Below are 25204 nucleotides of genomic sequence, written 5' to 3'. Positions count from 1 at the left end.
TCAAAATTCTGTAGATGACAAATTGAGGACAAGAGACATTAAGTGCCTTGCCCTGGTTCACCTACCTAGCGTCTGAAGCAGGCTTTGAATTAGGGATGTGAACAAGTCTAGCACTCTATCCACTATTTCCTGGCTGCCAAATTACCTATAATGAAATCCATTATAGGAATGGACCTATTTATACAAAAATATTTATAGCTGTGCTTTCTGTGGTGGCAAAAAAATTGGAAACTGAGGCTATGTCCCTCAGTTGGGGAATGGCTGAACAAATTGTGGTATATGATGGTGATGGAATACTATTGTGCAATAAGGCATGATAAACAGGATGATTTTTTTAAGAACTAGAAAGACCTACATGAAATAATGCAGAGTGAAATAAGCAGAACCATTGTTCACAGTAACTGTAATATTGTGGGCTAATCAAATGTAATAGACTTTGCTACTAACAGCAATACAATGATCTAGGACAATTCTGAGGGACTTATGAAAAGAAAGAACTGTTGGAGTAGAAATGCAGAAGAGAAATATATGATTTATCACTTGTTTATTTGGGGATATGATTTGGGGTTTTGGTTGTAAAGATTACTCTATTACAAAAATAAATACTATGGAAATAGTTCTTAGTGACAATACACATATAACCTGGTGGAATTGCTTGTCAACTATGGAAGTGGAAAGGGAAAGGGAAGGGAGACAATATGAATCATGTAAACTTGGAAAACTTATGTGTAAATTTGTTACAGGAATAAAATAAAGAAAATTAAATAAAATCCATTATAAATATTTTAAACATGTAGACTCCTCCAGTTCCATTTAAGTAGCATTAAGTAGTTAATACAATTACAAACTAAATTAATACAAGTAAAGCAAAATGAAATAATAGAATTCAAATCCAAAAAATGCAAATTCAGCAACTAGTGAAAGGTACAGGATATTATATCTTAAGCATCTTGTAATATATAGAAATATTAAACTAACAAATACAGAAATATTATCTGTTAATTAAATGCATATAGTATTAAATCTGTTTCAGAAATTTCATAAAATACCTTTATTTTCATCATCCATGTTTATTATAGCATACATTTCTTTTAGTTCTGATAGGTCATGGATTTTAATGCTGAAAAACAAAAATTATTAATTTTATTAATATTTTAAAATTAAAAATAAGTTAATAACTACCATATAGAGTTTGATTTATGGAAATGGTCACTAAAATAAAAAAGAATATTACCATCATATTTCCAAACACAGATTCAGTTTAAGCAGTTAGGTTTAGTGTAATAAATTTGTTATGGGCAGTGCCAGGAGGTGGGATCTTTTGAAATACCAGCCCAGTGTTGGATATGATTATCTCAGTAAACCATTTATTCAGATCTGCCTAGTTAGGTAGAGTTCTTTTAATTCATACTCTCAATGAATCTAAACATTCACTCCTTAACATTTTTTATTACTACTACTACTACTACTACTTAAATAGGACCCATAAAACTAGGTTGCCTTTTCCAACAAAATATAATAGATTCCCAATCATTTTATATGTTATTTTATTTATTGTTAAAATACTGGGGTGGGGGGCAACTTTGGGCCTAGGGATAAGAAGTCCTGGCTTCAAATCAGGCCTCAGACACTTCCCAGCTATGTGACCCTGGGCAAGTCACTTAACTCCCATTGCCTAGCCCTTACCTTACTGCTCTTCTGCCTAGGAACCAATACACAGTATTGATTCTAAGATTGAAGGTAAGGATTTATAAAAAAAAAAACACAATTCTAAAAGGGATTTTATTATAAGTTTTAATAAAAAATTAACTAAATATATTTTAGGCCAATATACAATAGTCCTTTAATTAACTGAATTTTCATTAATCCTTAATACTAATAAAAAGGTGTGCTGCTAAACTGTAAATTAAATGTTTTTATCCTAGAATTTCTGTTTCAAATATCCTGATAACCAAAGATAAAACATAAATAAAAAAAACCAAATTCAACAAAGAAATGAAAGCTTTAGGGATTTTTCAATCATAAAACATGTAAAGTATATGGAAGAGCTTCTAAGAAAGTGGCAATAATAAATCACATACAGCATGTAATAAGTGCTTGGCATGATACCTGGGCACCATGTAGGCATATAATAAATGTTTGTTAAATTGAATTAATATTTACAAAACTTCTCCCATATTAACCCCAGTGGGATAAGTAATATAGATATTATTATCCCTATTTTATAGATGAGAAAATAGTCTTAGAGAGACTAAGTGAAATGTACTATTAGTGGAATGATAGATTGGTTTAACCATTATAGAAAGAAATTTGTAACTATGCCCTAAAAGTTACTAACCATTGCACTTTGACCCAGCTATACAACTACTAGACCTATATCTCCAAAGACATTAGAGAAAAAGGAAGAAGATCCATCTAAACAAAAAATATTTATAGTGGTTCTTTTTGTTATATCAAAGAAATGGAAGACAAGAGGTTAACTATCATTTGGGAATGACTGAAAAAATATAGTATATTAATGTAAAGGAATATTATTGCAATGTAAGAATCAACAAAAGGGATGATTTCAGAGAAACCTGGAAAGTTTTTTATACACTAAAGTAGAAAGAAATAAACAGATCCAGGAGAACAATATATACAATAACAACCATATTGCAAAGAAAAAACCCAAGAACTCTAACCAATTTAAATGACCAAACATGACTCCTTGAGACTAATGACTGAAGACAACCTAACTGAAACTATTTTTTTGTATCAGGGAAAAAAGATAGCAGAGCTATGTAACTTGGAGCTATTTGGTGGGAGAGAAGTTGGGTATATAAGGTCTGGGCATCACTTATCAATATATAAGTCCTGTATAAGATGGATGTCTATTTAGTTTTCACTGTATGCCATTCCAATTTCCAATTTAAGGTCAATCAATTTAGGAATAATTTTTTTTTTTATTTTGCTCCTTCAGAGCTCTGAGTAAGGAAGATCAAGAACCATGCAGATTTATCTACTACAAATTCATCTTGTACAATTTTAAACAGATGCTTGCTGCTATTACACTAAAAAATATATTATGCTGATTCTTTTGTTGTGTTTTCGAGAGATTTAAGTATATAACTTACCAGTTATCCCCACATGTAGCAGCTTTGTTAAGGGATTGTGATATTGCAATACTACTTAAATTATCCTTGTGGTTACGAGCCTGAAAGATCTCTTGACCAATCTCTCGAATATGAGTTGAAATAACAACAAAAATTCCACGCGAGAAACCAATCATTATATAGCCATCACCATACCTATAAGCAACACAAATATCAATGTAATAAAAAGAGACTGGGTCAGTTTGTTAAATTAAAAGCAACTGTAGCTAAAATTTTCTGGCAGTTTGGGGACCAATATTAGCACCAGTAAACCAGCAAATACCTTTTTAAAAGATCATTATAGAATCAATCAATCAAAAAGTATTTATTATGGATCTACTATGTGCAGACACAGTACTAGATGTAAGGGATACAAAGACAAAAATGTAACAATCCCTCAGCGATCTTGCACTTGAATGGGGGAAACAATATATACATTTTAAGAATATATACAAAATTTACACAAGGCAATGTTGGGTGGTGGTGGACTGTAGCAGATGGAGAAGAATCAAGAAAGGCTTTGGGTAGAAGGTACAACTTGAGCTTTGAGAAAAATTAAGGATTCTATAGAATACAAGGAAGGCTTGCATCTCAAGTATGGGGGATAGTCAGTGCAAAGGAACAGGGATGGTAGGTGAGATCATTGTGTGAGGAAGAGCAAGAGGGCCAGTCTGTCTATGATGGAGTTTGGGAAGGAGAATGAATATAATAAAGCTAGAAAGATTCATTTCAGCCAATTTTGTGTAAGTTTTTATTTTACACTTCAATCAGAGGGGAAGAGGCTATAGTAAGTAAGCCAAATAGAGGAGTTTATATTTGATCCTAAAGGCAACAGTAGCTATTGGAGTTTATAATAGGAGAGTGAAATGATCAGACTTGTTCCTAAGGAAAATCATTTTAGCAACTATGTAGAAGATATAGCTTGAAAGTAATATAGACAAAGCAATATAGACTTTCCTTAACTATTTAAAAATATTGCATCATCCTGAAAATGTTAATCTTGCAGATTAACATGTATTTGAAAAGAAATAAAAACATATACATGAAAATGAAATGCTATAACTAACAGAAAAAGATATGGACTTCTAGTTCTCTTAAAATTTTTATACTTACCAACTGTAACAAACAATGTTGCCATAGCGCTGTTGAAATTCTAGATCAATTGGGCTATCTGGATCATTCAGATTGAAAAGAAATAAAGTTTTCTTGCCAACCACCACACTTATCTACCAACAAAATAGAAAACAGAGTGAAAAAGAAGGCAGAGTGCTTCATTAAAAAAATGGTTATTTATACAGTAGAATCTAGTATTGTCCACCAACATTTGTATTAATACCTGAATTCCTAAAGGCTATGCTGGAAGAACAGAAGCTCTGGCAGACTCTATGAGACTGAAAAAAGCACAGAGTGGTCCCACAATGGACCATTTGGTGCGTTAGCTGTCTATGAACCAGCCTAGTTAAAATTAGAGAAACTCATCACCAAATTGGGCTTTATGATGGTACATTTTTCAGTTATGGCAATTTGCAGACTATCTAACCCAATCACTGAAGAATTATGATTGACTTTAGTAGAAACAACATTGATAGAATATATGTGTTGATAGAATTTTATGTATATAAAGGATGTAATGCAACCAAGAATATGATTTCTGAGTGCTAAGTCCTGTAATTAATCATGCAAAATTACAACAAACATTAAGGCAAAACTAATTCCAGATTTGAACTTAGGACCTCCTGTCTCTAGGTCTGGCTCTCAATCCACTGAGCCACCCAACTGCCCTGCCCCCCTGCCTGTGTATTTTTTAAATGACTGATGTCCCTAAAATACTGTGCAACAAGAATATCTGTGACTTAGACAATTATTTTTGCACATAATAGTTCTCCCATCTCCAGGGACAAGTGGGATTTTTGCTTATACTATAAGTTATAGAATTAGACAGAAAGGGAGATATGGAACGTACATGATGAAACAGAATGGCGCTAAATGATCTGATCTGACTTCTTAGAAGCTGTTCAAAAGATACTATCCATTGAGCAGTTTGGGGTACTACAGATAATATCTTCTAGAATTTGTGTGAAGCATTGCAGATAGGTTCTTGATAGGTACACTTCTGGTACTTCTCAGGATACTAAAGTTACATATTGTTTCACCTTGCTTCCTCAGGAGAAAGCAGTCGGCAGGAGCTCCAAGGGTACTTTGATGCTGGGTTGCTATATCATGACAGGTAACTTAGGCAAGGGACTTTGCTGACCTAAACCAACTTGATGGATCCCTAAACTCATGTTTGTTGAATATCCCTCTCCTGATATAGCTAACTAAATTCCCTTTTTGTTAACTGTTGAATGACCTAAGAGAATCTCCTGTTGTTCTCAATATCAAACCAAAACTACTGGGGGACTGGCCTGAATAAGGCTCTGCCCAGAACAAAGGGCAATAAGAAAAAGCAAATTAAGTAATAGTCAAATATAACCCCAGTCTAATAATAATATAGAAATAGTGACTATTATATTAATGGGTGCCTATAAGAATTAGAGATGCTTAATGTGGAAAGGAATAGTTTGAATGCTTTCCTCCATTGTTCTAATACAACTTATTGAACAGAGTTTTATTTATAATCACTGCTGTCAATATATAGATCCTCTTGTTGTTCATGTTTCCATAAGACTAACAGAGTAACAGCAGATATTTTCTAAAGCAGTAGCAATGGAAAAAAGGGTCAATTCACTTATTAGTTGTGGTTCCATGATGACTGGACATACAGCTGTTCTATTATATTGTCTGGTGATGGTCTAATAAGTTCTGAATTATAGTTATCTTTGACTATAGATGCTGTGACATCCTAGAAAAAGACAAATGTAAAATGCTACAGAAGAACCAATATATTTTGAACATAGACTTAAGTATGAATTCTTACTGTGCTTTCAGAAGCAGAGTTTCTGTCATCAGTCTTCATTGTTGAAAACTGCATATCACTAGGCTCTGATCGGACTGGAGTCTGAAAAATAAAGATATAAACAATTGTGGTTGGTGATCAACTCAACATGTGGATTTATTTTATTTTTGAATATTGACATAGTTATATGTTCTGCTCTGGCCTAATCAATCTGATTATTAGTGAATTGAATTGAAAGTCTCTCATTAGATTTCATGGATAAGATGGAGAAAAAGCATACTGAGGTGGATTAATAACTGATTGAACGATCAAGCCAAAAGAATAACGACCAAACTCAATCTATAGAGAGGGCTCTCTGAGTGCCATAGAAATCCATTCTTGACCCTATTCTGTTGGAAACTACTTATCAAATGTCTTGGATGAAGACATGGATATATGGCAAATTTATAAAATTTGAGACAGAATAATAGAACAGTGTCTCTGACTAAAGTGAGAAGCCCAATTAATTAACCAATACTTTTGAGATTACAAATCCATCTAACTTTATTATCATTTAACCCCTATTTTTTCATTTTTTTCCATGAGGATACTATGACAAACTTTGCCAAATTATTACAAATTGCTAGTTCTATGGAATATCTCTGATCATAATATCAAAAAGGAAATATGTGTTTGGAAAGACCTGTTCTTAATGAACTTTAAGTTAATGTCTAGTGCTGCCTGATTGACTTCTTATTGACTTTCATTCTTTTAATACACTCTAGAATTTTACAAAAAATGGATATAATTTTTACTGGTTTGTAATTTATGAAAATATCTTTTAAAAATAATGAGATCTCTATATTCAAAGTTTTGAGTATCTTTCCATAATTTATCAAAGTTTGATAACAATAATTCTACAATCATATCTGTGAATTCTTTAACTTTTTAGTATAATTCATCTGGGTTAGCAGAATTGAACTAATTTAAAATAGCTAAGTATTCTCTTAATATTTCCTTATCTATTTCGTATTTTAATGGTTTTTTTAGCCGTGTTTGTTCTACCGGACCTAGTTTGTTATTTTTAAACTTTACTTTCTGTCTTAGAATCAATACTGTGTTGGTTCCAAGGCATATGACTGGTAAGGATTAGGTGATGTGTTGTCCAGGGTCATGTAGCTAGGTTACATCTGAGGTTTGATTTGAACCCAAGACCTCCTGTTTCTATGCCTATCTCTCAATCCACTGAGCCACCTAGTTGCTCCCTCCCTCCCTAGTACTGAAGACAATTTTCCTTGTACAGAATGGGAATAAAGATGCTCACTGATTAACTGACTTCATGGAGAAAGAGTTGGTCTTAGAGTAAGGAAGATCTGGGTTTAAATGCTACCTATGGCATATTCCAGCTATGTAGGACCCTGGGAATGTCACTTAACTTTTCTTTCTCTCTCTCTTAATCTAACATTTTGATTTCCAAATTTTTTCCTTCTTTCCAATCCTTTCTCCATCTACAGTTGAACAATATAATAACATTGTTGTTATTGAGTACAATATTCTCCTGGTACTGTTGATTTTGCAAAAGTTCATATATTACTTAACCTTTCAATGATTAAGATAATTCAAAGTAGCAAAGAAGGCGTACACCTGTATCAATAAATGGAATTTCCACATCTAGGATTCTCCTATATCAACAAAATCATAGGTTCAATTTCTATTGTTCTTTCTAAAGTGAATACTTAATTACTGAATAGTTAACTCATTTAATTCTCAAAATTTTTGCAATTTTTGTTTCCCACTAGAGGTTATCCACCAAATAATCCAAATAAATTAAAACCTAGAATTTTAATGCATGTGAGGCATGTCAGAAAAATGAAATAAATGATGGTGTTAGAACAACCTTTAGATATCATGAAATATAAATGACTAGGAGATGTTGGAAAATCTGTATATAAATTTATGAATTTTCCTTAAAATGTTCCCTAAATCTGCTATCAGGATACAATCATAAAGATAATCCTCTTCATATATTGCTGAGATGAAGTAAGAGGGGAATGATATTTGAATAGGCATAGTACCAAAAAAACTGATTCTGATTAATGAAGTGTGTTTGGTATTTTCAATATGAATTTAACAGCAGAAAAAAAGGCATGAACAGAAACATTTCTAAATAAGAGCAGAAGAGAGCTGAAGATTCCATCACCTAGTAGACGAGGAAAGTATATAAGAGTCAATTAAGAGAGAGGGCTTTTGGGAGCAGCTGGGTAGCTCAGTGGATTAAGAGCCAGGCCTAGAGATGGGAGGTCTTCAAATCTGACCTCAGACACTTCCCAGCTGTGTGACCCTGGGCAAGTCACTTGACTCCTATTGCCTAGCCCATACCACTCTTCTGCCTTGGAACCAATAGACAGTATTGATTCCAAGATGAAAGGTAAGGGTTTTAAAGAAAAAAAAAAAAAGAGGGGGGGGTTGCTTTGTGCCTCTGGTCTCCCTAGAGAGCAGGAGTTTGGTCTGTCTTTGTTTCAGTCAGACTGGCAATTTAAAACCTACTGACAGTTGGGAAAGGAAACCAGATTTAAGGATGTTGTAGGAGATTAATGTTTATTGATTAGCTTAGATAGTTAATTAGTGAATATAATTTTAGGTAGACAATGTAATTGTTAAGTTATGCCTGACCTGGCTCAGACAGAAGAACTTGTCCTTGAAGACAGTTAGAATAGGGTTTTTTAGAAATTTTAGGTAGGTTTAAGAATTTAGGCATAGTTATAAGATATAAGAATAATAATCTCACTTTCCTCCTTCCTATTTCCTGTCTGAACTTCTAAGAATAAACTTTTGTGTTTTATCAAACTGCTCTCCTCATTTGTGACAAACTCCTACCAAAAATTTAACCCTTAACAGTATTCATATTCTGCCACATAGTAGAATATAGTTCATAGAAAAATGTAACATTTTATAGATGGTAATATGGGCTAAGTTTTTTGTTATTAAATTTATTTATTTATTCATTTAATTTAGAATATTTTTCAATGGTTACATGATTCATGTTCTTTCCCTTCCCTTCCCCCAACTCCCTCCTGTAGTTGACATGGAATTCCACTGGGTTTTACATGTGTCATTGATCAAGACCTATTTCCATATTGTTAATATTTGAACTAGGGTGATCCTTTAGAATCTATATTCCCAATCATATATCTCCATTGAACCATGTGATCAAGCAGTTGCTTTTCTTCTGTGTTTCTACTCCCACAGGTCTTTCTCTGGATGTGGATAGCATTCTTTCTTATAAGTCCCTTAGAATTATCCTGGATCATTGCATTGCTGCTAGTAGAGAAGTCCATTATATTCGATTCTGTCACAGTGTATCCGTCTGGTTCTACTCCTTTCATTCTGCATAAATTCCTGGAGATTGTTCTGGTTCACATGGAATTCCTCCAGTTCATTATTCCTTTTAGCACAATAGTATTCCATCACCAACAGATATCACAATTTTTTCTGCCATTCCCTAATCGAGGGATATCCTCTCATTTTCCAATTTTTTGTCACCACACAAAGAGCATGGCTATGAATATTTTTGTACAAGTCTTTTCCCTTGTTATCTCTTTGGGAACAAACCCAACAGTGGTATGGCTGGGTCAAAGGACAGGCAGTCTTTTAAAGCCCTTTGGGCATAGTTCCAAATTGCCATCCAGAATGGTTGGATCAATTCACAACTCCACCAGCAATGTATTAATGTCCCAACTTTGCCACATTCCCTCCAACATTTATTACTTTCCTTTGCTGTCATGTTAGCCAATCTTCTAGGTGTGAGGTGGTACCTCAGAGTTGTTTTGATTTGCATTTCTCTAATTATAAGGGATTTAGAACACTTTTTCATGTGTTTATTGATAGTTTTGATTTCTTTATCTGAAAATTGCCTATTGTAACAGTTAAATTAGCTTCTCTACTAAAAGTATTATATTTTTAGAGGTTTATTAAAGATTATTAGACTTAAGAAATAAAGAAATACAAAATAAGAAAAGCACGTGCAACCTACTCACTACATCTTGCCTGCCCAGTAGAGAGATTGTGTATGCTTAGAAGAGGAAGCAGAGAGACCAATTAGGTGGTACAGTCAGTTTAAATACAAATTTTGTTCTCGCCCCAGGTAGGGATCTCAGGTGAGATTATAGGGCATTCTGGGAAGTGCCAAGGATTTCTGGGCATTGAAGTCTGGGGTTCAAATCTCCATTTTTACACTATTCATGTCCCTTGCCCATTTATCAATTGAGGAATGGCTTGATTTAGCTCCTTATAAATCTGAGTAATTAGACCTTTGTCAGAGTTTTTTTGCTATAAAGATTTTTTCCCCAATTTGTTGTTTCCCTTCTAATTTTGGTTGGATTAGTTTATTTGTACAAAAAAACTTCTTAATTTAATGTAATCAAAAGTATTCATTTTACATTTTATAATATTCTCTGTCTCTTGCTTGGTCTTAAAATCTTTCCTTTGCCATAGATCTGACAGGTAAACTATTCTATGTTTACCTAATTTACTTATAGTTTCTTTCTTGTTTACTTTTTCATGTTTCTCTTGAATTTTTTTATTTGGGCATCAAATTTTCTGTTTAGTTCTGGCCTTTTCTTTACAAATACTTGGAAATGTTCTCTTTTGTTAAATGCCCATACTTTCCCCTGGAAGTATATAGTCAGTTTTGATGGGTAGGTGATCCTTGATTGTAGACCCAATTCTCTTACCTTTTTGAATATCATATTCCAAGACTTGTGGTCCCTTAGTGTAGTGGCTGTCAGATCCTATGTAATCCTGATTGGTGCTCTTTGATATCTGAATTGTGTCTTTCTGGCTTCTTGCAATATTTTTTCATTAGTTTTAGAAGCTCTTGAATTTGGCAATTACATTCCTGGGGGTTGTCTTTTGAGGATTTAATGTAGAGGGTGATCTATGGACTCTTTCAATGTCTATTTTGCCCTTTTGTTCAAGAACATCAGGGCAGTATTCTTGAATAATTTCTTGTAGTATGATGTCAAGGTTTCTGTTTATTTCTCAAATTGTCTGTCCTGTACCTGTTTTCCAAGTTAGTCCTCTTCTCAATGAGATATTTCACGTTTCCTTCTATTTTGTCATTCTTTTGACTTTGCTTTATTAATTCTTGCTGTCTTGTGAGATCATTAGTTTCTAGTTGTCCAATTCTAGTCTTTAAAAATTGGTTTTCAGCTATGATCTTTTGACTTTCCTTTTTTGGTTTGGTCTATCCTTCTTTTCATGGCTTCCAACTGTTTAATTTTGGTCTCCAATTTGTTTATCATTTTATTTGATTTCTGGGCTTCTTTTTCCAAGTGGGAGATTCTGTCTTTTATACTATTATCTTGCCAAGTTTCTTCTATCTTTCTTACTTGGTTCTCAACTTCCAATCTGAATTCCAGGAGAGCTTGTGACCAATTTCCATTTTTGTTTTTTGAAAGTTTGGATGTGTTTTCTTGTTTGTCTGCTGTTTTTCATCATAGAAATTATCCAGGGTCAGTGGTTTTTGTCCTGAGGCTATTTTTCAGTCTCTGCCATATCTAATGTGGGCAGTCCCCTCACTGCCCTATCTCTATGCCCAAGCTCTATGTTCTTCAGCCTCCTGATGTCCCAAGTCTCGCTGCTCTCAGGGGTAAGACTGTGGTGTCCTCAGCCAGCCACCCTAAAGTCCTAGAGAATGCTCTGAGCTTGTTTTGACTCTGGTGTAGTAGGTGGAGTAGGGGGAGGGGTGATCAGCTCATGCTTTGGTAGGGGTAATGTTACCCTCTTATAGCATGGAAATGGCCAAATCCTGCCTAACTTCAAGGTTGCACCCTATGGTAGAGCCCCTTTGCTTATCTGATTTTGATTTTTGTTCTTTTGAGCTGCTTTATATTTGTCAGTGGTGAGGAGAAAAAGACCTTTGCTTGCACTCTATGGTCATCTTTGCCTGGAAGTCTGGGCTAAGTTTTTAATGATGGGGGAAATTTGCATTACCTGTCTTATGGTGTCACCTTCCTGATTACTGACTGTTATCACTTTATCTTCACTTCCCAATGCCAGTAGATTTTCAGAACTCCAACAGCCGCATGTTATTCGTTTAGTATGTTTACCTGAAAAATAATCTATCTTAGCACAGACACCTATTTTTTTCAATGAAACACAACCAAAATCTTTAATAGCAATGAAATCTGAAAGCTTAGGTAGAACACGGACAACTGTATTTAATAGAAACGAAATTAGATGATTTTATGAAACTGGTGAGCTGTCATTCTTGTAATGGAGCTTAAATGCAAAGCTTCCCAATAAAACCTATTTTTTTAACATTTAGTACATTTCAATTACAGGTTACTGGGAATAGAAATGCTTTTTGAAGCCTGATGATTATTAACAGTCTATGCTACTATTTATAATAATATGGATATGAAATCTAACCCTAATGATAAGGATAGGGATAGTGAACAGATCTGTCATTTCACTGGTATAGGGAACTTCTCGATGAAGAAACTCCTTTTCCAATGCATGTTGGAACCTTTTCTGCAAATTACAGTCTTAGAGTGATGCCTAGATCAATCACTGAGAAGTTAAAGAGCGTGTCCTAAGTAAAACAGCCAGTATGGGTTAGAAGCAGGACTTGGACTCAGGTCTTTGTGATTTGGAGGCTACTCTTTATTGGTCACTTTTACTTATTTCATCCAAATTCTTTTTGCCATGCTGGTCTGCTGCTCTTAATGAACTCCTATTAAACTGGTTCATATAAGAAAAATAGATAATGCTGGAATAAATGATCAGCTGTCCTGTGACAAGCCTAAAAAAATAAATACTGACAGTCTTTGGCTTATATACCCTTCACATATATAAAATAACCACTGTTCCTGTCTGTTCTTGTTAATCCCCTATAATTCCAAAATAGATGCCATGGGAATCATTATTAAAAAAAAGGAGGAAAAAGCTTTAAGTTTTTAAAGTATCTTTTTGTTCAGAAGTAAAGTCAAAAGTTTCCCTTATAGATATCATTATAGATAAGGAAAAATATGGAGGTTTTTAGATCATAAACCACACTAGCTTATTTAATTATAGATCTTAAGAAGATCTTTCTGTCTTTACTTTCCAAATGGATTATTCTGGGGCTTACTGCTCAAGGAGGTGATAGTGGGGTGGGATGGAACCGGAAGGGCACAAATTGATGAGATAACTAATGTTAGAGATCTGGAACTATTCACTATGCTCATAGAAATACCAAATTATTAATTCAGCTAGTTGTTTCCAAAGAGGGTACACAGTGTCTAAATGCATAATCCAGATGACTCTGGGGTGGAAGATTGGTGTTCCTTTGGGTTACAGTTTACATGAACATAGCATTATGGGACTTGGTTTTTTCTGTATGTGCTAATCAATCAATTTATTAATAAGCAATTACTAAGCACCTACTATGTGTCAGATACTGTGCTGAGGACACCAAGTCAAAAGTACAGTTCTTATCTTTCAAGGACTTTATGTGCTATCAGAAGAGACAACAGTTTATGTATGTGTACAAATAAACACAAAGTAATTTGGGGTGGAGAGAATGTAGTTCAAGGGATCAAATAAAGTTTTAAATAGAAGGTGGAACTTGGGCAGAATTTTAATGAGAATTAGGATTTTGCAAGGCGGAAATCCAATGTAGGTACGGAGAATAGTCAGTGCAAAGGCATGGACTCAGGAAACAAAGTATTGTGTAAAGAGCAGCACAAAGGTCGGCTAAGTTAGACCACTGAGTATATATAGCTCCATGACTAGTCACATATTGTAGGATACTGCTTTGGAGAGGTAAAATATAAAATGGCATAGAGTATTTTGTCAATATTTAATATATTTACAAGTACAACTTACCAAGGACAGGGATCTTTCTAGAAGTCTGTCGATTATATATAAGCAAATTTCCCTTAACTGTTCCAGCAGCTAAGAATGCTCCATATTTTGACCAGAGAAGGAAAGACATCTGATCCCTGCAATATTTAAACACAACTATGAAGGCTATTCACAGTAATAATCTTTTTAAATAAATTAAAAATTATTTCATTAGGAATTTTAACCATCTGACTCAGAAGACTGCTAAATTACAACTTAGCCCTTCAGAACAAAAGAATAATCAATTCTAAAAATATACTAGAAAAGCAAACAATTGAGTTTAGGTTCAGTTGACAATGAAAAAATCTGAATATTTCATTTCATGGTAGTACTTCAATTGTATGTGAATATGATAACTGACACTGTTCTTGTAGTACTAGAAATCAATAATTCAAATTAGGAAGGGAAAACATGATTTATAAAATATTTATAATTTTAAGTTTGAATTGGCAGCATATACACACACAATTTTTTTTTCTTTTTCCAACTGATAGCAGGAGTTTCTATTTCATCTGTGTTATAGTATTTACAAAAATGTTAGTTAAATTATCATATTGGTTGAGATTTGGTTTCATTTTCTATTTTGAATCTGACTTGTAGAAAATATGAAAAAATCTCTAAGTAAAGATATTTTGGGTGTATCTTTTTGAATTTTTCAAAGATATCTACTAGTTAGGATGTGGCTCATCTTGAGGGAGAGCTGCTATTTGGTCCAAAGTAGTAATATTTTAAATTTTATTTTCATGCATAAGAGATATTGTTGGTCTGAAAGCAAGATATGACCTAAGGTTTGATGAGTTAAGATAGCCCGGCAGCATGAGTGGAATGACTGAAAAACCAAATGTCTATCTGGCACAGTCCATTTTATTATATAGGGTTAGTAATATAGAGGGGAGATTTGTCATGGTCTTCTCCTTTTCTCTTTTTCTCTAATGATCATTTATTTAAAAATTTTAAAGCATTTTCATCTAGGAAAAGAAAGTCAATTTTTCCATCTCATTTATAGTTCTTTTAAAAGTTTAATATGGGAAGACTGGTTAGAAATAGAAAAAGTAAAAAAATACAGACAAAATTGTGTTTTTACCATATGTAAACTTGTGTGTTGAATACAGCAATTGAAAGTCTGTGGGAAAAAGTCTTGGATTTGGAATGAAAAGACCTGTGTTCAAATCTTGGCTATGTTACTTACTACCTATATGACCTTTGACTTGGGCTGGAATAGAAACAAGAAATGAAGTTACAAAGAGGTAGGTTTTAGCTCCACATAAGAAAGAACTTTTTTAAATGAAAAGATATGTTCTTCAGTATCGAAGGCTCTAATAGGACCTAGTGAGTTTTTCTTTTCTGGAGGATTTAGACAAGGAAGATACTTTTGCACATCCAGTTCTCACATTTTATGGAGGTAAAAACTGTGGTGCAGTGATGTTATCTGACTTGTACAAAGTCATACAGATAGTAAGCAGCTATGCTGTAATTCAAACACAGGTCTTCTGACTCTAAATTTGTTGTTCTTTTGATTTTGCCAGTGCTTCCCAGTCTCTCAAACAAAGTGTGTAGTTAGCTGTCAGAGATGCTATACACTATACAATTCCTATACACTAGGAAAATATTCCTATGTGGACTATATTACCCTTAAGGTAATTTCCAACTGAGAGCCTATATTTCAGTACAGTTTCACTTACTTAAGTAAATCATATATAATGTTGTATTTAAAACAGAGTCCTTATACAAATTTAGAAGAAAATGGAATTTGGAGAACAATTCACATAATTTTTAAAATGCCATATTCAATATTTACTTGTATTGCAAAATATTAGACTGGGGATACTTTCTTTCTTTCAATTCTTGTAGAACTCATGCTATTGGGGTTTTGGCTTCTTATTGGTTTTGTGTTGTTTTTACTGGATCTGTGTTTTTACTGGGGAAGGGAGTTCTTGGTGGTGGTGGTAGCATCTTTTATTAATACTCTTACAGATAGATGGAAGTTCAGTGACTCAGTTGCCCAGAGTCACACAACTATGCTGTATATGAGATAGTCTTTGAACTTAGCACTTTCTAACTTAAAGGTCAGCTCTTCAGCTGCTATGCAACAACACTGCCTCTATTAGATTATATTGTATTGCATGCTTTACTTGAACCAACATTTCTTTTATAAATGTCCTACATATTTTCTTTAAAACATTTAAAAAACATTTCCTTAACACATGTTAAACCCAGTGGAATTGCGTGTCAGATATGGGAGGGGGGTGGGGGAAGGGGAGGGAAGGAACATGAGCTTGTAACCATGGAAAATTATTCTAAATCATCTAATTAAATAAAATTAAAAAAAAATTTCCTTAAAAACATTTTAGACTGTGATTACTTCTTGGTAATTTTCCCCCTTCCCACTAAACCCTCCCTACAAGAAAATAATTTAGCAAAACCAACCAACCAACCAAAGAACTGTCAAAATATAAAGTGTTCTTACCCTCCCAAAATACATAAAAAATGAAGAGGAAAAGTTAACTTGAGGAAAATATAGACAATATCCACACATAAAATACTTAAAATATGATATTGTTAAAGTAAAAATCAGAAATAATTACACTCTTTAAATAAAACTTTTTAGAATAAAAAGCTGCCTTACCTCATGCCACTGTCCAATTGGCTAATTTTATTGGTATTGGCATCCCACAAATAGATGAAACTAGATTTCTCAGAAATCACTGCTAGGGTATCTCCTTCTTTATCCCAATCCATAGCAACACAGTTGCTTTTTTAAAAAAGGAAAACAAATGATTAACAATAAATATAACTAGAGAAAGAGGATAAATTGTAAAGTTTTTAATCTAAAAGCCTATTTGTTTATAGGTATTCAACCTGGAGAATAAATCCTTTTGCAAGGGTAAAACTTTTTCTTTATGAGAAAAAAAGCTCTCTCTCATACAATGTTCTTATGAGACAGTAAAGTTCAATTTTCTTTAAAATATCATTTCAATAAGTTAAATAAAATTCAGTAAGTACTTAACACAAGTATAAGCTGCTGGGAATGCAAAGGCAAAAATAAAGCAATTATTACCCTCAAGGAATTTCCATTTTACTTGAGTTACAATAAGCAGACAGAGAAGATTCAAGGAGGGAGGAATGTTAGCTACTGGGAGTTGGGGAGAAGCAGAAGAGTATGCCAAGGAAATGGATCAGGGAAGGAATTCCAGAGAGGTTGGTACCTGTGCTGAACCTTGAAGGAGGCTAAAGATTCTGAAAGGAAAAGATGAGGATAGGAGTGCATTCTAGGCATGGGGATAGGGGGTAGAAGAAAGGTGAGACAGCTTGTGCAAGTATCCAAGGACAATTGCTGAAATATTGAGGATGGGGAACAGCCATTAGTCCTGGTCTATTTGAGGGAAATAATATCAAATGTTTAGAAAAGTGGGCAAGAGTCAAAATGTAGCAAGCTTAGGAGTATATTTTTCTCCTGGAGTCCAAAGAAGTCAATGAAAGTTTTAGAAGAATGGAACAATGAAGTTAGGCTGTGTCTGAGGAAGATTTTTGTTGTTCTGGAAAAAAAGAAGTCAGGAGACCAAAGGCAAGGTAACCAGTTGGGAGATTAAAAGTGGTCTGGGTGAGAGGTGATGAAGGCCTGCAGAAGCAATGTGAGTGTAGGGAAGGGCAAAAATGTGAGAAATGTTCTGTTCTATTAGCCATGTTTTATCCTTGATCTATATAAGTAGATTGTACTTGTAACCACTTTGATCTTACATCTCTAAAAATGAGTCAAGGTAGCTCTGAAGGAAAAAAATGCCAGTTCAGATTCTCAGGAAGGAAACAAAAATATTGTTAACACTATTAATAAGAAAGGACTATCAGAAAGATACTGAGTCTAAGAGGGACAGCTAAAACAATAGCAATACTTTCAGATAAAAAATCTGCAATAGCTAGGTAGAAATATTATTTATAGTTTATATTATAGAAATGGAAAATGATTTTGTCAGTGTATCTGCAGAATAAAAAAAAAGAGAGATAATTGCTCTATTTAAGAAAGCTAGGACCCAACTAATGATTAGTGAGAATAATAAATTCCCCCAAATGGTCATATTATACAAATTTGCACTGTGCATTTCCATTGAACTATAATTAATTACCATATTTTATATAATTATAACTTCAAAAAGTACAGATTTGAATATATTGTCCACTTTAGGGAATTTATTGTTCATATTAATCAGGATCTAGTTATATATTATGCTTTATTTTTATGGTTTATAATTATTCTATATAAATTGAACTAATTAAGTAAGATATCTTCCTTTTCTTATGTGATTGTTCAGCTGTCATTTCAGGATTTTCTGTTTTAAGGAATACGTTAACATATATGTATATATAAATATATACACACACATGTATACACACATACTTTTTGGTTAACATCTAAAAGAAAAAATGCATATTCAAAAAAAACCCTCCATACTATTAAAATTTGTGTCATGATTAGAACTTTAAAACAACTCTCAGAGATTTGGAGAAAATATGTACATATCTTTCATTAATCCACATCAGATCAATCAACAATCTTTTCAAGAATCTACTTTAGGGGCAATTAGGTGGCTCAGTGGATAGAGAGGCAGGCCTGAAGTTCAGAGGTCCTGGGTTCAAATTTGGCCTCAAGACACTTTCTAGCTGTGTGAACCTGAGCAAATCATTTAACCCCAATTACCTAACACTTAACTGCTCTTTTGCCTTGAAATCTATACTTAGAATTGATTCAAAGACAAAAAGTAAGTTTAAACCCCCCCAACAAACCTAGGTGTTCTAGGGCTGATAATACAAAAAACTGAAATAATCTTTGCCCTCAAGGAGCTTACATTTTCATTGAGGGAGATGAAATGTACACTCTACATATATAATAAAGAGATATATATATGTATATATATGTATACTTTTAGATGTAAAATATGTATATTTTACTAGAGTACTAATAGTTGAAGTACTAGAGAATACTAATAGTTGAAGAGGGGATCAGGAAAGATTATAGGAATATAGGAATAAAGATTGTATTTCAGCAGTTTTGAAGGAAACAAAGGATTTAAGAGGCCTCAATTTCTTCATCTGTAAAATGAGCAGAGCAAGACTAGATGACCTTCCAGATCTCTTCCAACTCTAAAACTAAACCTTCATGACCAATCATTCCATTCTGGTCATAGTCTCTTCCTTTCTCAAGCTCAAACTTTTAATTCACCAGTTAAAATGTACAGGAATGATTCTCCATTCTCTCATTTCTGTAATCTTTCCACTCCTGCTCTTGCACTATCAGACCTAATCCTGGATTACTGCTTTTACCAGTTTCCTACAATCTTCCTCACAGGCTGCTGAATGAAGGAGGGAGGAAAAGAAAATGATCTTTGTTTCCAGTGAATAATGTATGAAAACGACCAAATAAAATAATGTTTAAAAATTAAAAAAAAAGGGTTTCATGAGAAGTTTGGGCTCATTAAAGAAGTTTTTCAATTTCTCAACAGTAATGTATGCTGCTTTCCTCCTCAAACTAGTTTTCTGTCTTTATATATGCACATATATATGCATACCTCCCCATACATATATGGATGAGCTTTCTCACCGAGTAGGGAGGGCCAGCTAAAGCAGTAGGGAACCCTCAGGGAATGAGAGGAATTAGAAAGTGTTGGGCAAGTTGAACCACCACTAACAACTTGACCACCATCTCCCTTTTGACCCTGATGGAGATTGTCCATCATCCTGGACTCAAAAGTCTTTGAAATAGCAATGTGTCCAGCCCAGTGTCCACAATCATCATCCTAGAAAGTTGCTCTTTGGAGATGCAGCTTAGTAACTGCTCATGAGGTCCTATAGTCTTATCTATTGAAGATCCATACAAGGAAGTTATTGCACCTAAGTATTTGGCACTGTCAAATAGCTCAACATTAGAAAATAAAATATGATTTTGTCAGTGGAAATGATATTGAATAAGAGAAATTAAGATCTACTTTGCTGCTTTACCCCTAAGGACCATGCAACTTTGCCATTTGACTTAAAGCTGAAATCTTCCATATGTGTAGTCTCCTTTATCAGAATGTGAGCTCCTTGAGACCTGACTCTAACTTTTCTATTTGTAATCCTAGTGTTTATCATAATGTTTTATACATAGTAAACATTTAATAAATGCTTCATTCATTTATTCTATAAGTTATTGAAAGGTCATCCATTCTTTGGGCAATAGATGTATTTCATCTACTCAGTTTTCCTTCAAATTCCTTTAGGCAATCATATTTATTCCAGGGTGCTCTCTCATGTTTCAATCAGCATAATGGTATCCACAAATAGCATCATTTGGGGGGACTTCACCATCCACAAAGAATTCCTCTTCAACTTACACTTAGTGCTAACATATTTTGCAAGCATATATCTGTCTCTGTTTGATAGCTTGCCCAATGTTTGTGATTACAGGGTTGGTGAACAGTTATTTCTGTTGTTCTTTCTTTCAAAGAATTTTGAATCATTTTTATGTATGGATGGGAGACACTTTGCCAAAAAGTGTTTTCACAACAGTATTAATTTCATAGTTTCATAATTGCATGCTCACATATACAACTTTACTTTGTGATGTTAATAAATTTAATCCTTTATTTATAGTTAATACTTTAATCACATTTGAAATAATCATAAAATGGCAGATAAATGACATAAAATTCTATTTAATCATAGTTGTAAGAAAACATTTTAGTTAGCATTCAATATTAAGTACATTAAAGACCAAAAAAAACTAAAAAAAAATTTGGATCTCTTTTTGTACTTACCCAGGCAAATTAATTTCACTTCTTTTTTGACCATGACGATCAAAGATTTTTATAGTATGATCGGCGCTAAAATAAAATTAGAACATAAAAACATGAGATATTTCAAGATGAGACAGTTACTTCCTTCAAGGAACTCATATTTCTATTGTGGGTATATAACATGTACACATTTAAATAAATAAAAAGCACAAATGAAATCATACTAAGGAATTTCCAGAAGAAGCATGAGCAAAGATTTTCTGTAGTAGGTGGCACCCCCATCTTTCCCTTGAAAGAAAGCAAGGCTTCTCAGAGACAAAACTGATGGAGTGCATTCTAGACAAGAGTGAGCATTTATGCAAAGGCAGGGGGCCAGGAGATGAGAAATTATATACCGAGAAGAGATACTAGTTCAGTCAGATTGGAACAGTGTGACAGAAGGGAGATATGAAAAACTGAAAAAAAAAAAGTAGAGGCTAGATTATAGAGGGCTTTATATTGTAGGCTGAAAAGTTTAATGCATGACATTGTAGAATTGTTGGAATCTTATATTATGGATACAACTGATGATACTATTTATTTCTTACCCTGTTACAGCTAGGTAGTTTCCTAATGTCTTTTGCCAGGTAAATTGTAGTGGACTACCAAGCCAAGACCTTTCTAATAGGGTAAAAACTTTCTGGAAAAAAAAAAGATAAAATAAAAGCTTAATTTCAAATGTTCAAGGTGTATATTTCAGGGTCCATTAAAAAATCAAAGCAATACCATGACAATATTAGAAAAACATACACTATAATGTCATTAACAACATTATTCACGTCAAGCAGAATTCAGTAGAAGATAGGTAGGTAGGTATACTTCAAATTTCATCATGGAAGCTTAGCTATTGGAGGAAAGAACTTTATTTTAAGGCAGTCTCATTTTAAGTTGTATATATTGTATCTACCTTGGAAATATGAATATAGTTGAGACTTTATAACACTGAAATATAAAGGTTTTAAATTCTAAGCATTTTGAAGATAATAAAAATTGGCATTTTGGTATTATAATATTAAAGTTTTGAATTAAAAGTTATGTTTAAAATGCCAACAATTAAGTTAACCAAACTTGTGAGACACTTCTTTTGAAATCATCTTTCTCCCTTTTCTTCAGTTATATGACATTCATTATATGACAGCATACAAACTCTTCATTTATCTCTTCTGGACTGGTGTATCTGACGAAGGCTCATTTCTTCTTCTTTCCCCCAGACATTTTAAAACAAAGCAATGACAATAAGGGGTTTGAAGGCAATACCTACTAGATGTATAAATTTTCTCTAATACTGGGGAGTTATTTCAGTTTCTAAGCATAATGAACAAATGGTAATCTTACCATGCACCAAAACAGGTAAGGAAGCCTAAAGCTAGTATAGATGATTTCATATGGGCCTAGCCAATAGCAACATGTGTGTCCTTCTTTCCTTTCTCCCTCCTTCCTTTCCTTCTTTCCTTTCTTCTTTTACTTTCTTTTCTTACTTTCTCTGTAACAATTAAGACAGGAGGGCAAGGGCTAGGTACCCTGGTCCAAGGTCATATAGCTACCAAGTATGTCTGAGGCCAGAGTTGAACCTAAGTCTTCCTAACTCCAGGCCTATCCCCTCTACCACTTTGCTACCCCTGTACTCTTTCAAATATCAAAATTGAACATTACGAACAATATAAAAGGAAATCTGTTACTCTTTGTAAAAGTATACTATAAGAATACTATTGTTAAAATTACATTGATAATACATGTTATGAAAATAATATCCTCCATGTATATAATGTTTCTTAATTTTGTTAAAAGCTCAAGATACCTAAACAGTAGGAGTAAAAATATTTGGCTCCTAATTCCAGGCCTGAAATTAAGTTACTGGGTTTATAACTTTGTCATTTAATCTTTGTGCTTAGTTGTTTTGCGTTGTTTTTTTTCAACACTGGGATAATAATATCTGTTACCTATCATATAGTGTTATTGTAAAAATCAAAAAGATACTGTGAATTCTTTATAAACACAAACATTTTGATCATTATTATTAATTTTCTATTATTGTGGTATATACTGTGATTTTTAGATCTCTTCTATCTTGCTTGGTCTAGCACCCAAAATTGTGCACATCCACACTACACGGGCATGTGCTAGTCAATGGCAAATCAGAAATAACTAACTGCCCACCTGGGCTGTCCCAAGCCAATCTTGAGCCACCATTGGCACGTGTGAGGCACAGGAAGTGAGGTAGAGAACAGCCTCTGGAGTTTGCTCATTCTTGTGGACAGGGCTAGGGGCCAGTTCGTTCTAGGAGCTTGAGCAGGGAGGAGACCTGCAGGCAGCTTTGCTTCAGATCGGTCACGTGAGTCAAAGGACTGATTCTCTTCTCTACCTTGGCCTTCCAAGGCCTAGACTCCCTCTGGCTCTGCCAGAAGGTTGAGTTAATTAATCTCTTTCCTTGTCCCCTTCTTTCCTTCTCTCTCTCTCCTTCTTGTTACTCCCGTTGTAATTAAACTGCCATAAAACTCCATTCTGACTTGAGTGTTTCATTTAGGAATTTCATAAGTGAATTCCTTGGCGACCTTAACTTAATATATATCAGTCTTTAAAGGTGATTTCACTATCACAATAGGTAGGAATTGCAACACAGTAAAAGAATCATGGACTCGGGAATTAAGATACATACACTTGGGCTAAAACTGCACCCTTGGCACTTACCTACTCTGAAATAATGGACAAGTCATAACCTTTCTGTACTTCAGTTTCCTTATCTATATTTCCTTATACTTTGCATAAAGTATAATACCAATACTACCTCACAGGATTATATAAAGATTTATATTGGACAAAGAAAGTGCTTTGCAAATTTTAAAGCACATATAAAAAATTATTTATTATTGTTATTCATGTTAACAAAGGGAATATTATTGTGGAAAATTTGACTGTGTATAATCCAAAAATAGTGATTATTTATTATTTTTTTCTGGACTGACAATTAGAAGATAGCTTGTTTTTGTTGTTTTCTGGTTGACTCTACCAGAAGGATAACACTGTTCTTTAAAACCCTGTGGAAAAACCTTAAAGAAAAGCAGCTGTTTCTGAGGCTGGGGATAAGAGCTCTCATTTACCAAAAAAAAAAAAGTGTTTAGATTCTTGGGTACAAGTACAGAGAAGATAATCGCTCTTTATAAGAATGACTATGCTGAGAAAATTAAATGCAATAATTAAAAGATTTTGTATTTTGGAGGTGGGAAGAATGAGAGGATTATGTGGCTGAGTCAACATAGCAGATAATTCAGAGAATTTAAAATTTTATGGGAAGCGCCAAAAAAATGGAATTCACATATAGATTACTAAGGACCGTATGACCTTTAGGTCTCTTGGGATTTTATGACTGTGCTATCTGATGAAATTTTTTCACAGCATCAAGAGTAGGGATGAAGGCGATAAGGCAAATATTATCTTAAATTTGCATAATTAAGTCAGAGTATTCTCTAATTTGCTCTGCTGGACAGATACTGAATCCAATCTGGATCTTTTTGACATCCCCTCAGCTTATCCTTAATTCAAGCCAGTTATCAATGACTTCTCTTTTTACTAAAGGATATTCTGCGATATTCTACTGGTTAAACATTTCTGGCGTCAGGCTGGCTGAGTTAATTCACAAATCATTAGATAGCTGCATGCCCATCATCAAGACAACAATTCACTTGAGTAAGCTCAGAGATCAAACGAAAAGACTGGACTCTATGATTTCCAAGACTTTCTACTAGAGCTGATGGTCTAGCAACAAAATAATAGGAAGGTAGAACTGGAGTGGGAAGGAACTTGGGATCCAGACCCCTCATTTGATAGATGAGGGAAATGAGGCCTACAGAAGTAAAGCGACTAGTTCAAGGTCACATAGATAGTGAGTTGCTGAGGCCGCATTTGAATTCAAATACAGCCGCTGCAAGTTCGGAGTTCTTTCCCTTGCAGCCTCAGCAGCTCACTCTTCACTCCCTGATTCCAATCTGGAAAAGTACCAGAGGCAAGAGTCCTGCAATCAGGAAAAGGGGAGGGGGAAGATTCTCTCTTTTTTGCTCCTTCTCTTTTTTCCTTTAGGTATCTTAAGCCCCGTTGTCAACCCCTGATCCCTCCTTTCCCATCACTCTCTGACCAGGTGGGACGGAGGACACATCCCATCACCCGAAGGGGCGGCTGAATGGACTAGAGGGTGAGAAAAAATGGGACACCCTGGTCGGCCTCCCCCGGGGATGCTCGGGGTTATTTATTTACCTTCATCTCTAGGTTTCAGCCGCCTTCCAAGCAAGCCACTGCGCAGACGCACACCTTCTACTGAGAGGAGGGTGTCGCGTTTCCCGTCACCCTGGAGATTCCGAAGGCGCAGCCAATCAATGTTGGCTAGACTGGAGGAGACGGGGGTTTCTCTGACGGGAGAGAGCGATTTTCCGCGAGATCTTGTGAACTCCAAACTAGTGACGTAGGTGGAGGGGTTACGCTAACGCTGCCTCCTCCTCCTACGTTGGGGGCGG

The 25204-nt window shown here is 34.3% G+C and overlaps 1 protein-coding gene across 2 annotated transcripts in view; it reads right to left on the bottom strand.

Annotated features, from left to right (window-relative positions):
- LOC100022178 (WD repeat-containing protein 19) overlaps positions 1-25204 on the bottom strand; it is a 99812-nt gene extending 74608 nt beyond the window's left edge. Inside the window, exons 1-10 of one of the 2 annotated variants that reach the window (XM_007496552.3) lie at positions 24948-25204; positions 21248-21339; positions 20682-20747; positions 16520-16645; positions 13876-13991; positions 12001-12116; positions 6049-6129; positions 4245-4357; positions 3114-3287; positions 1050-1120 (exon numbers count right to left, since the gene is read on the bottom strand). In XM_007496552.3, coding sequence (XP_007496614.1) covers positions 1050-1120; positions 3114-3287; positions 4245-4357; positions 6049-6129; positions 12001-12116; positions 13876-13991; positions 16520-16645; positions 20682-20747; positions 21248-21339; positions 24948-24953 — 961 coding nt within the window. In that variant the 5' untranslated portion in view covers positions 24954-25204. The remainder of the gene's footprint in view (positions 1-1049; positions 1121-3113; positions 3288-4244; positions 4358-6048; positions 6130-12000; positions 12117-13875; positions 13992-16519; positions 16646-20681; positions 20748-21247; positions 21340-24947) is intronic. The other variant, XM_007496553.3, reaches the window with a different exon arrangement.

The sequence above is a fragment of the Monodelphis domestica genome, chromosome 6 (assembly GCF_027887165.1).
Source record: "Monodelphis domestica isolate mMonDom1 chromosome 6, mMonDom1.pri, whole genome shotgun sequence".
Lineage (NCBI taxonomy): Eukaryota > Metazoa > Chordata > Mammalia > Didelphimorphia > Didelphidae > Monodelphis > Monodelphis domestica.
Note: the sequence above shows the minus strand (reverse complement) of the source record. Positions and strands in the feature narration are given on the sequence as shown.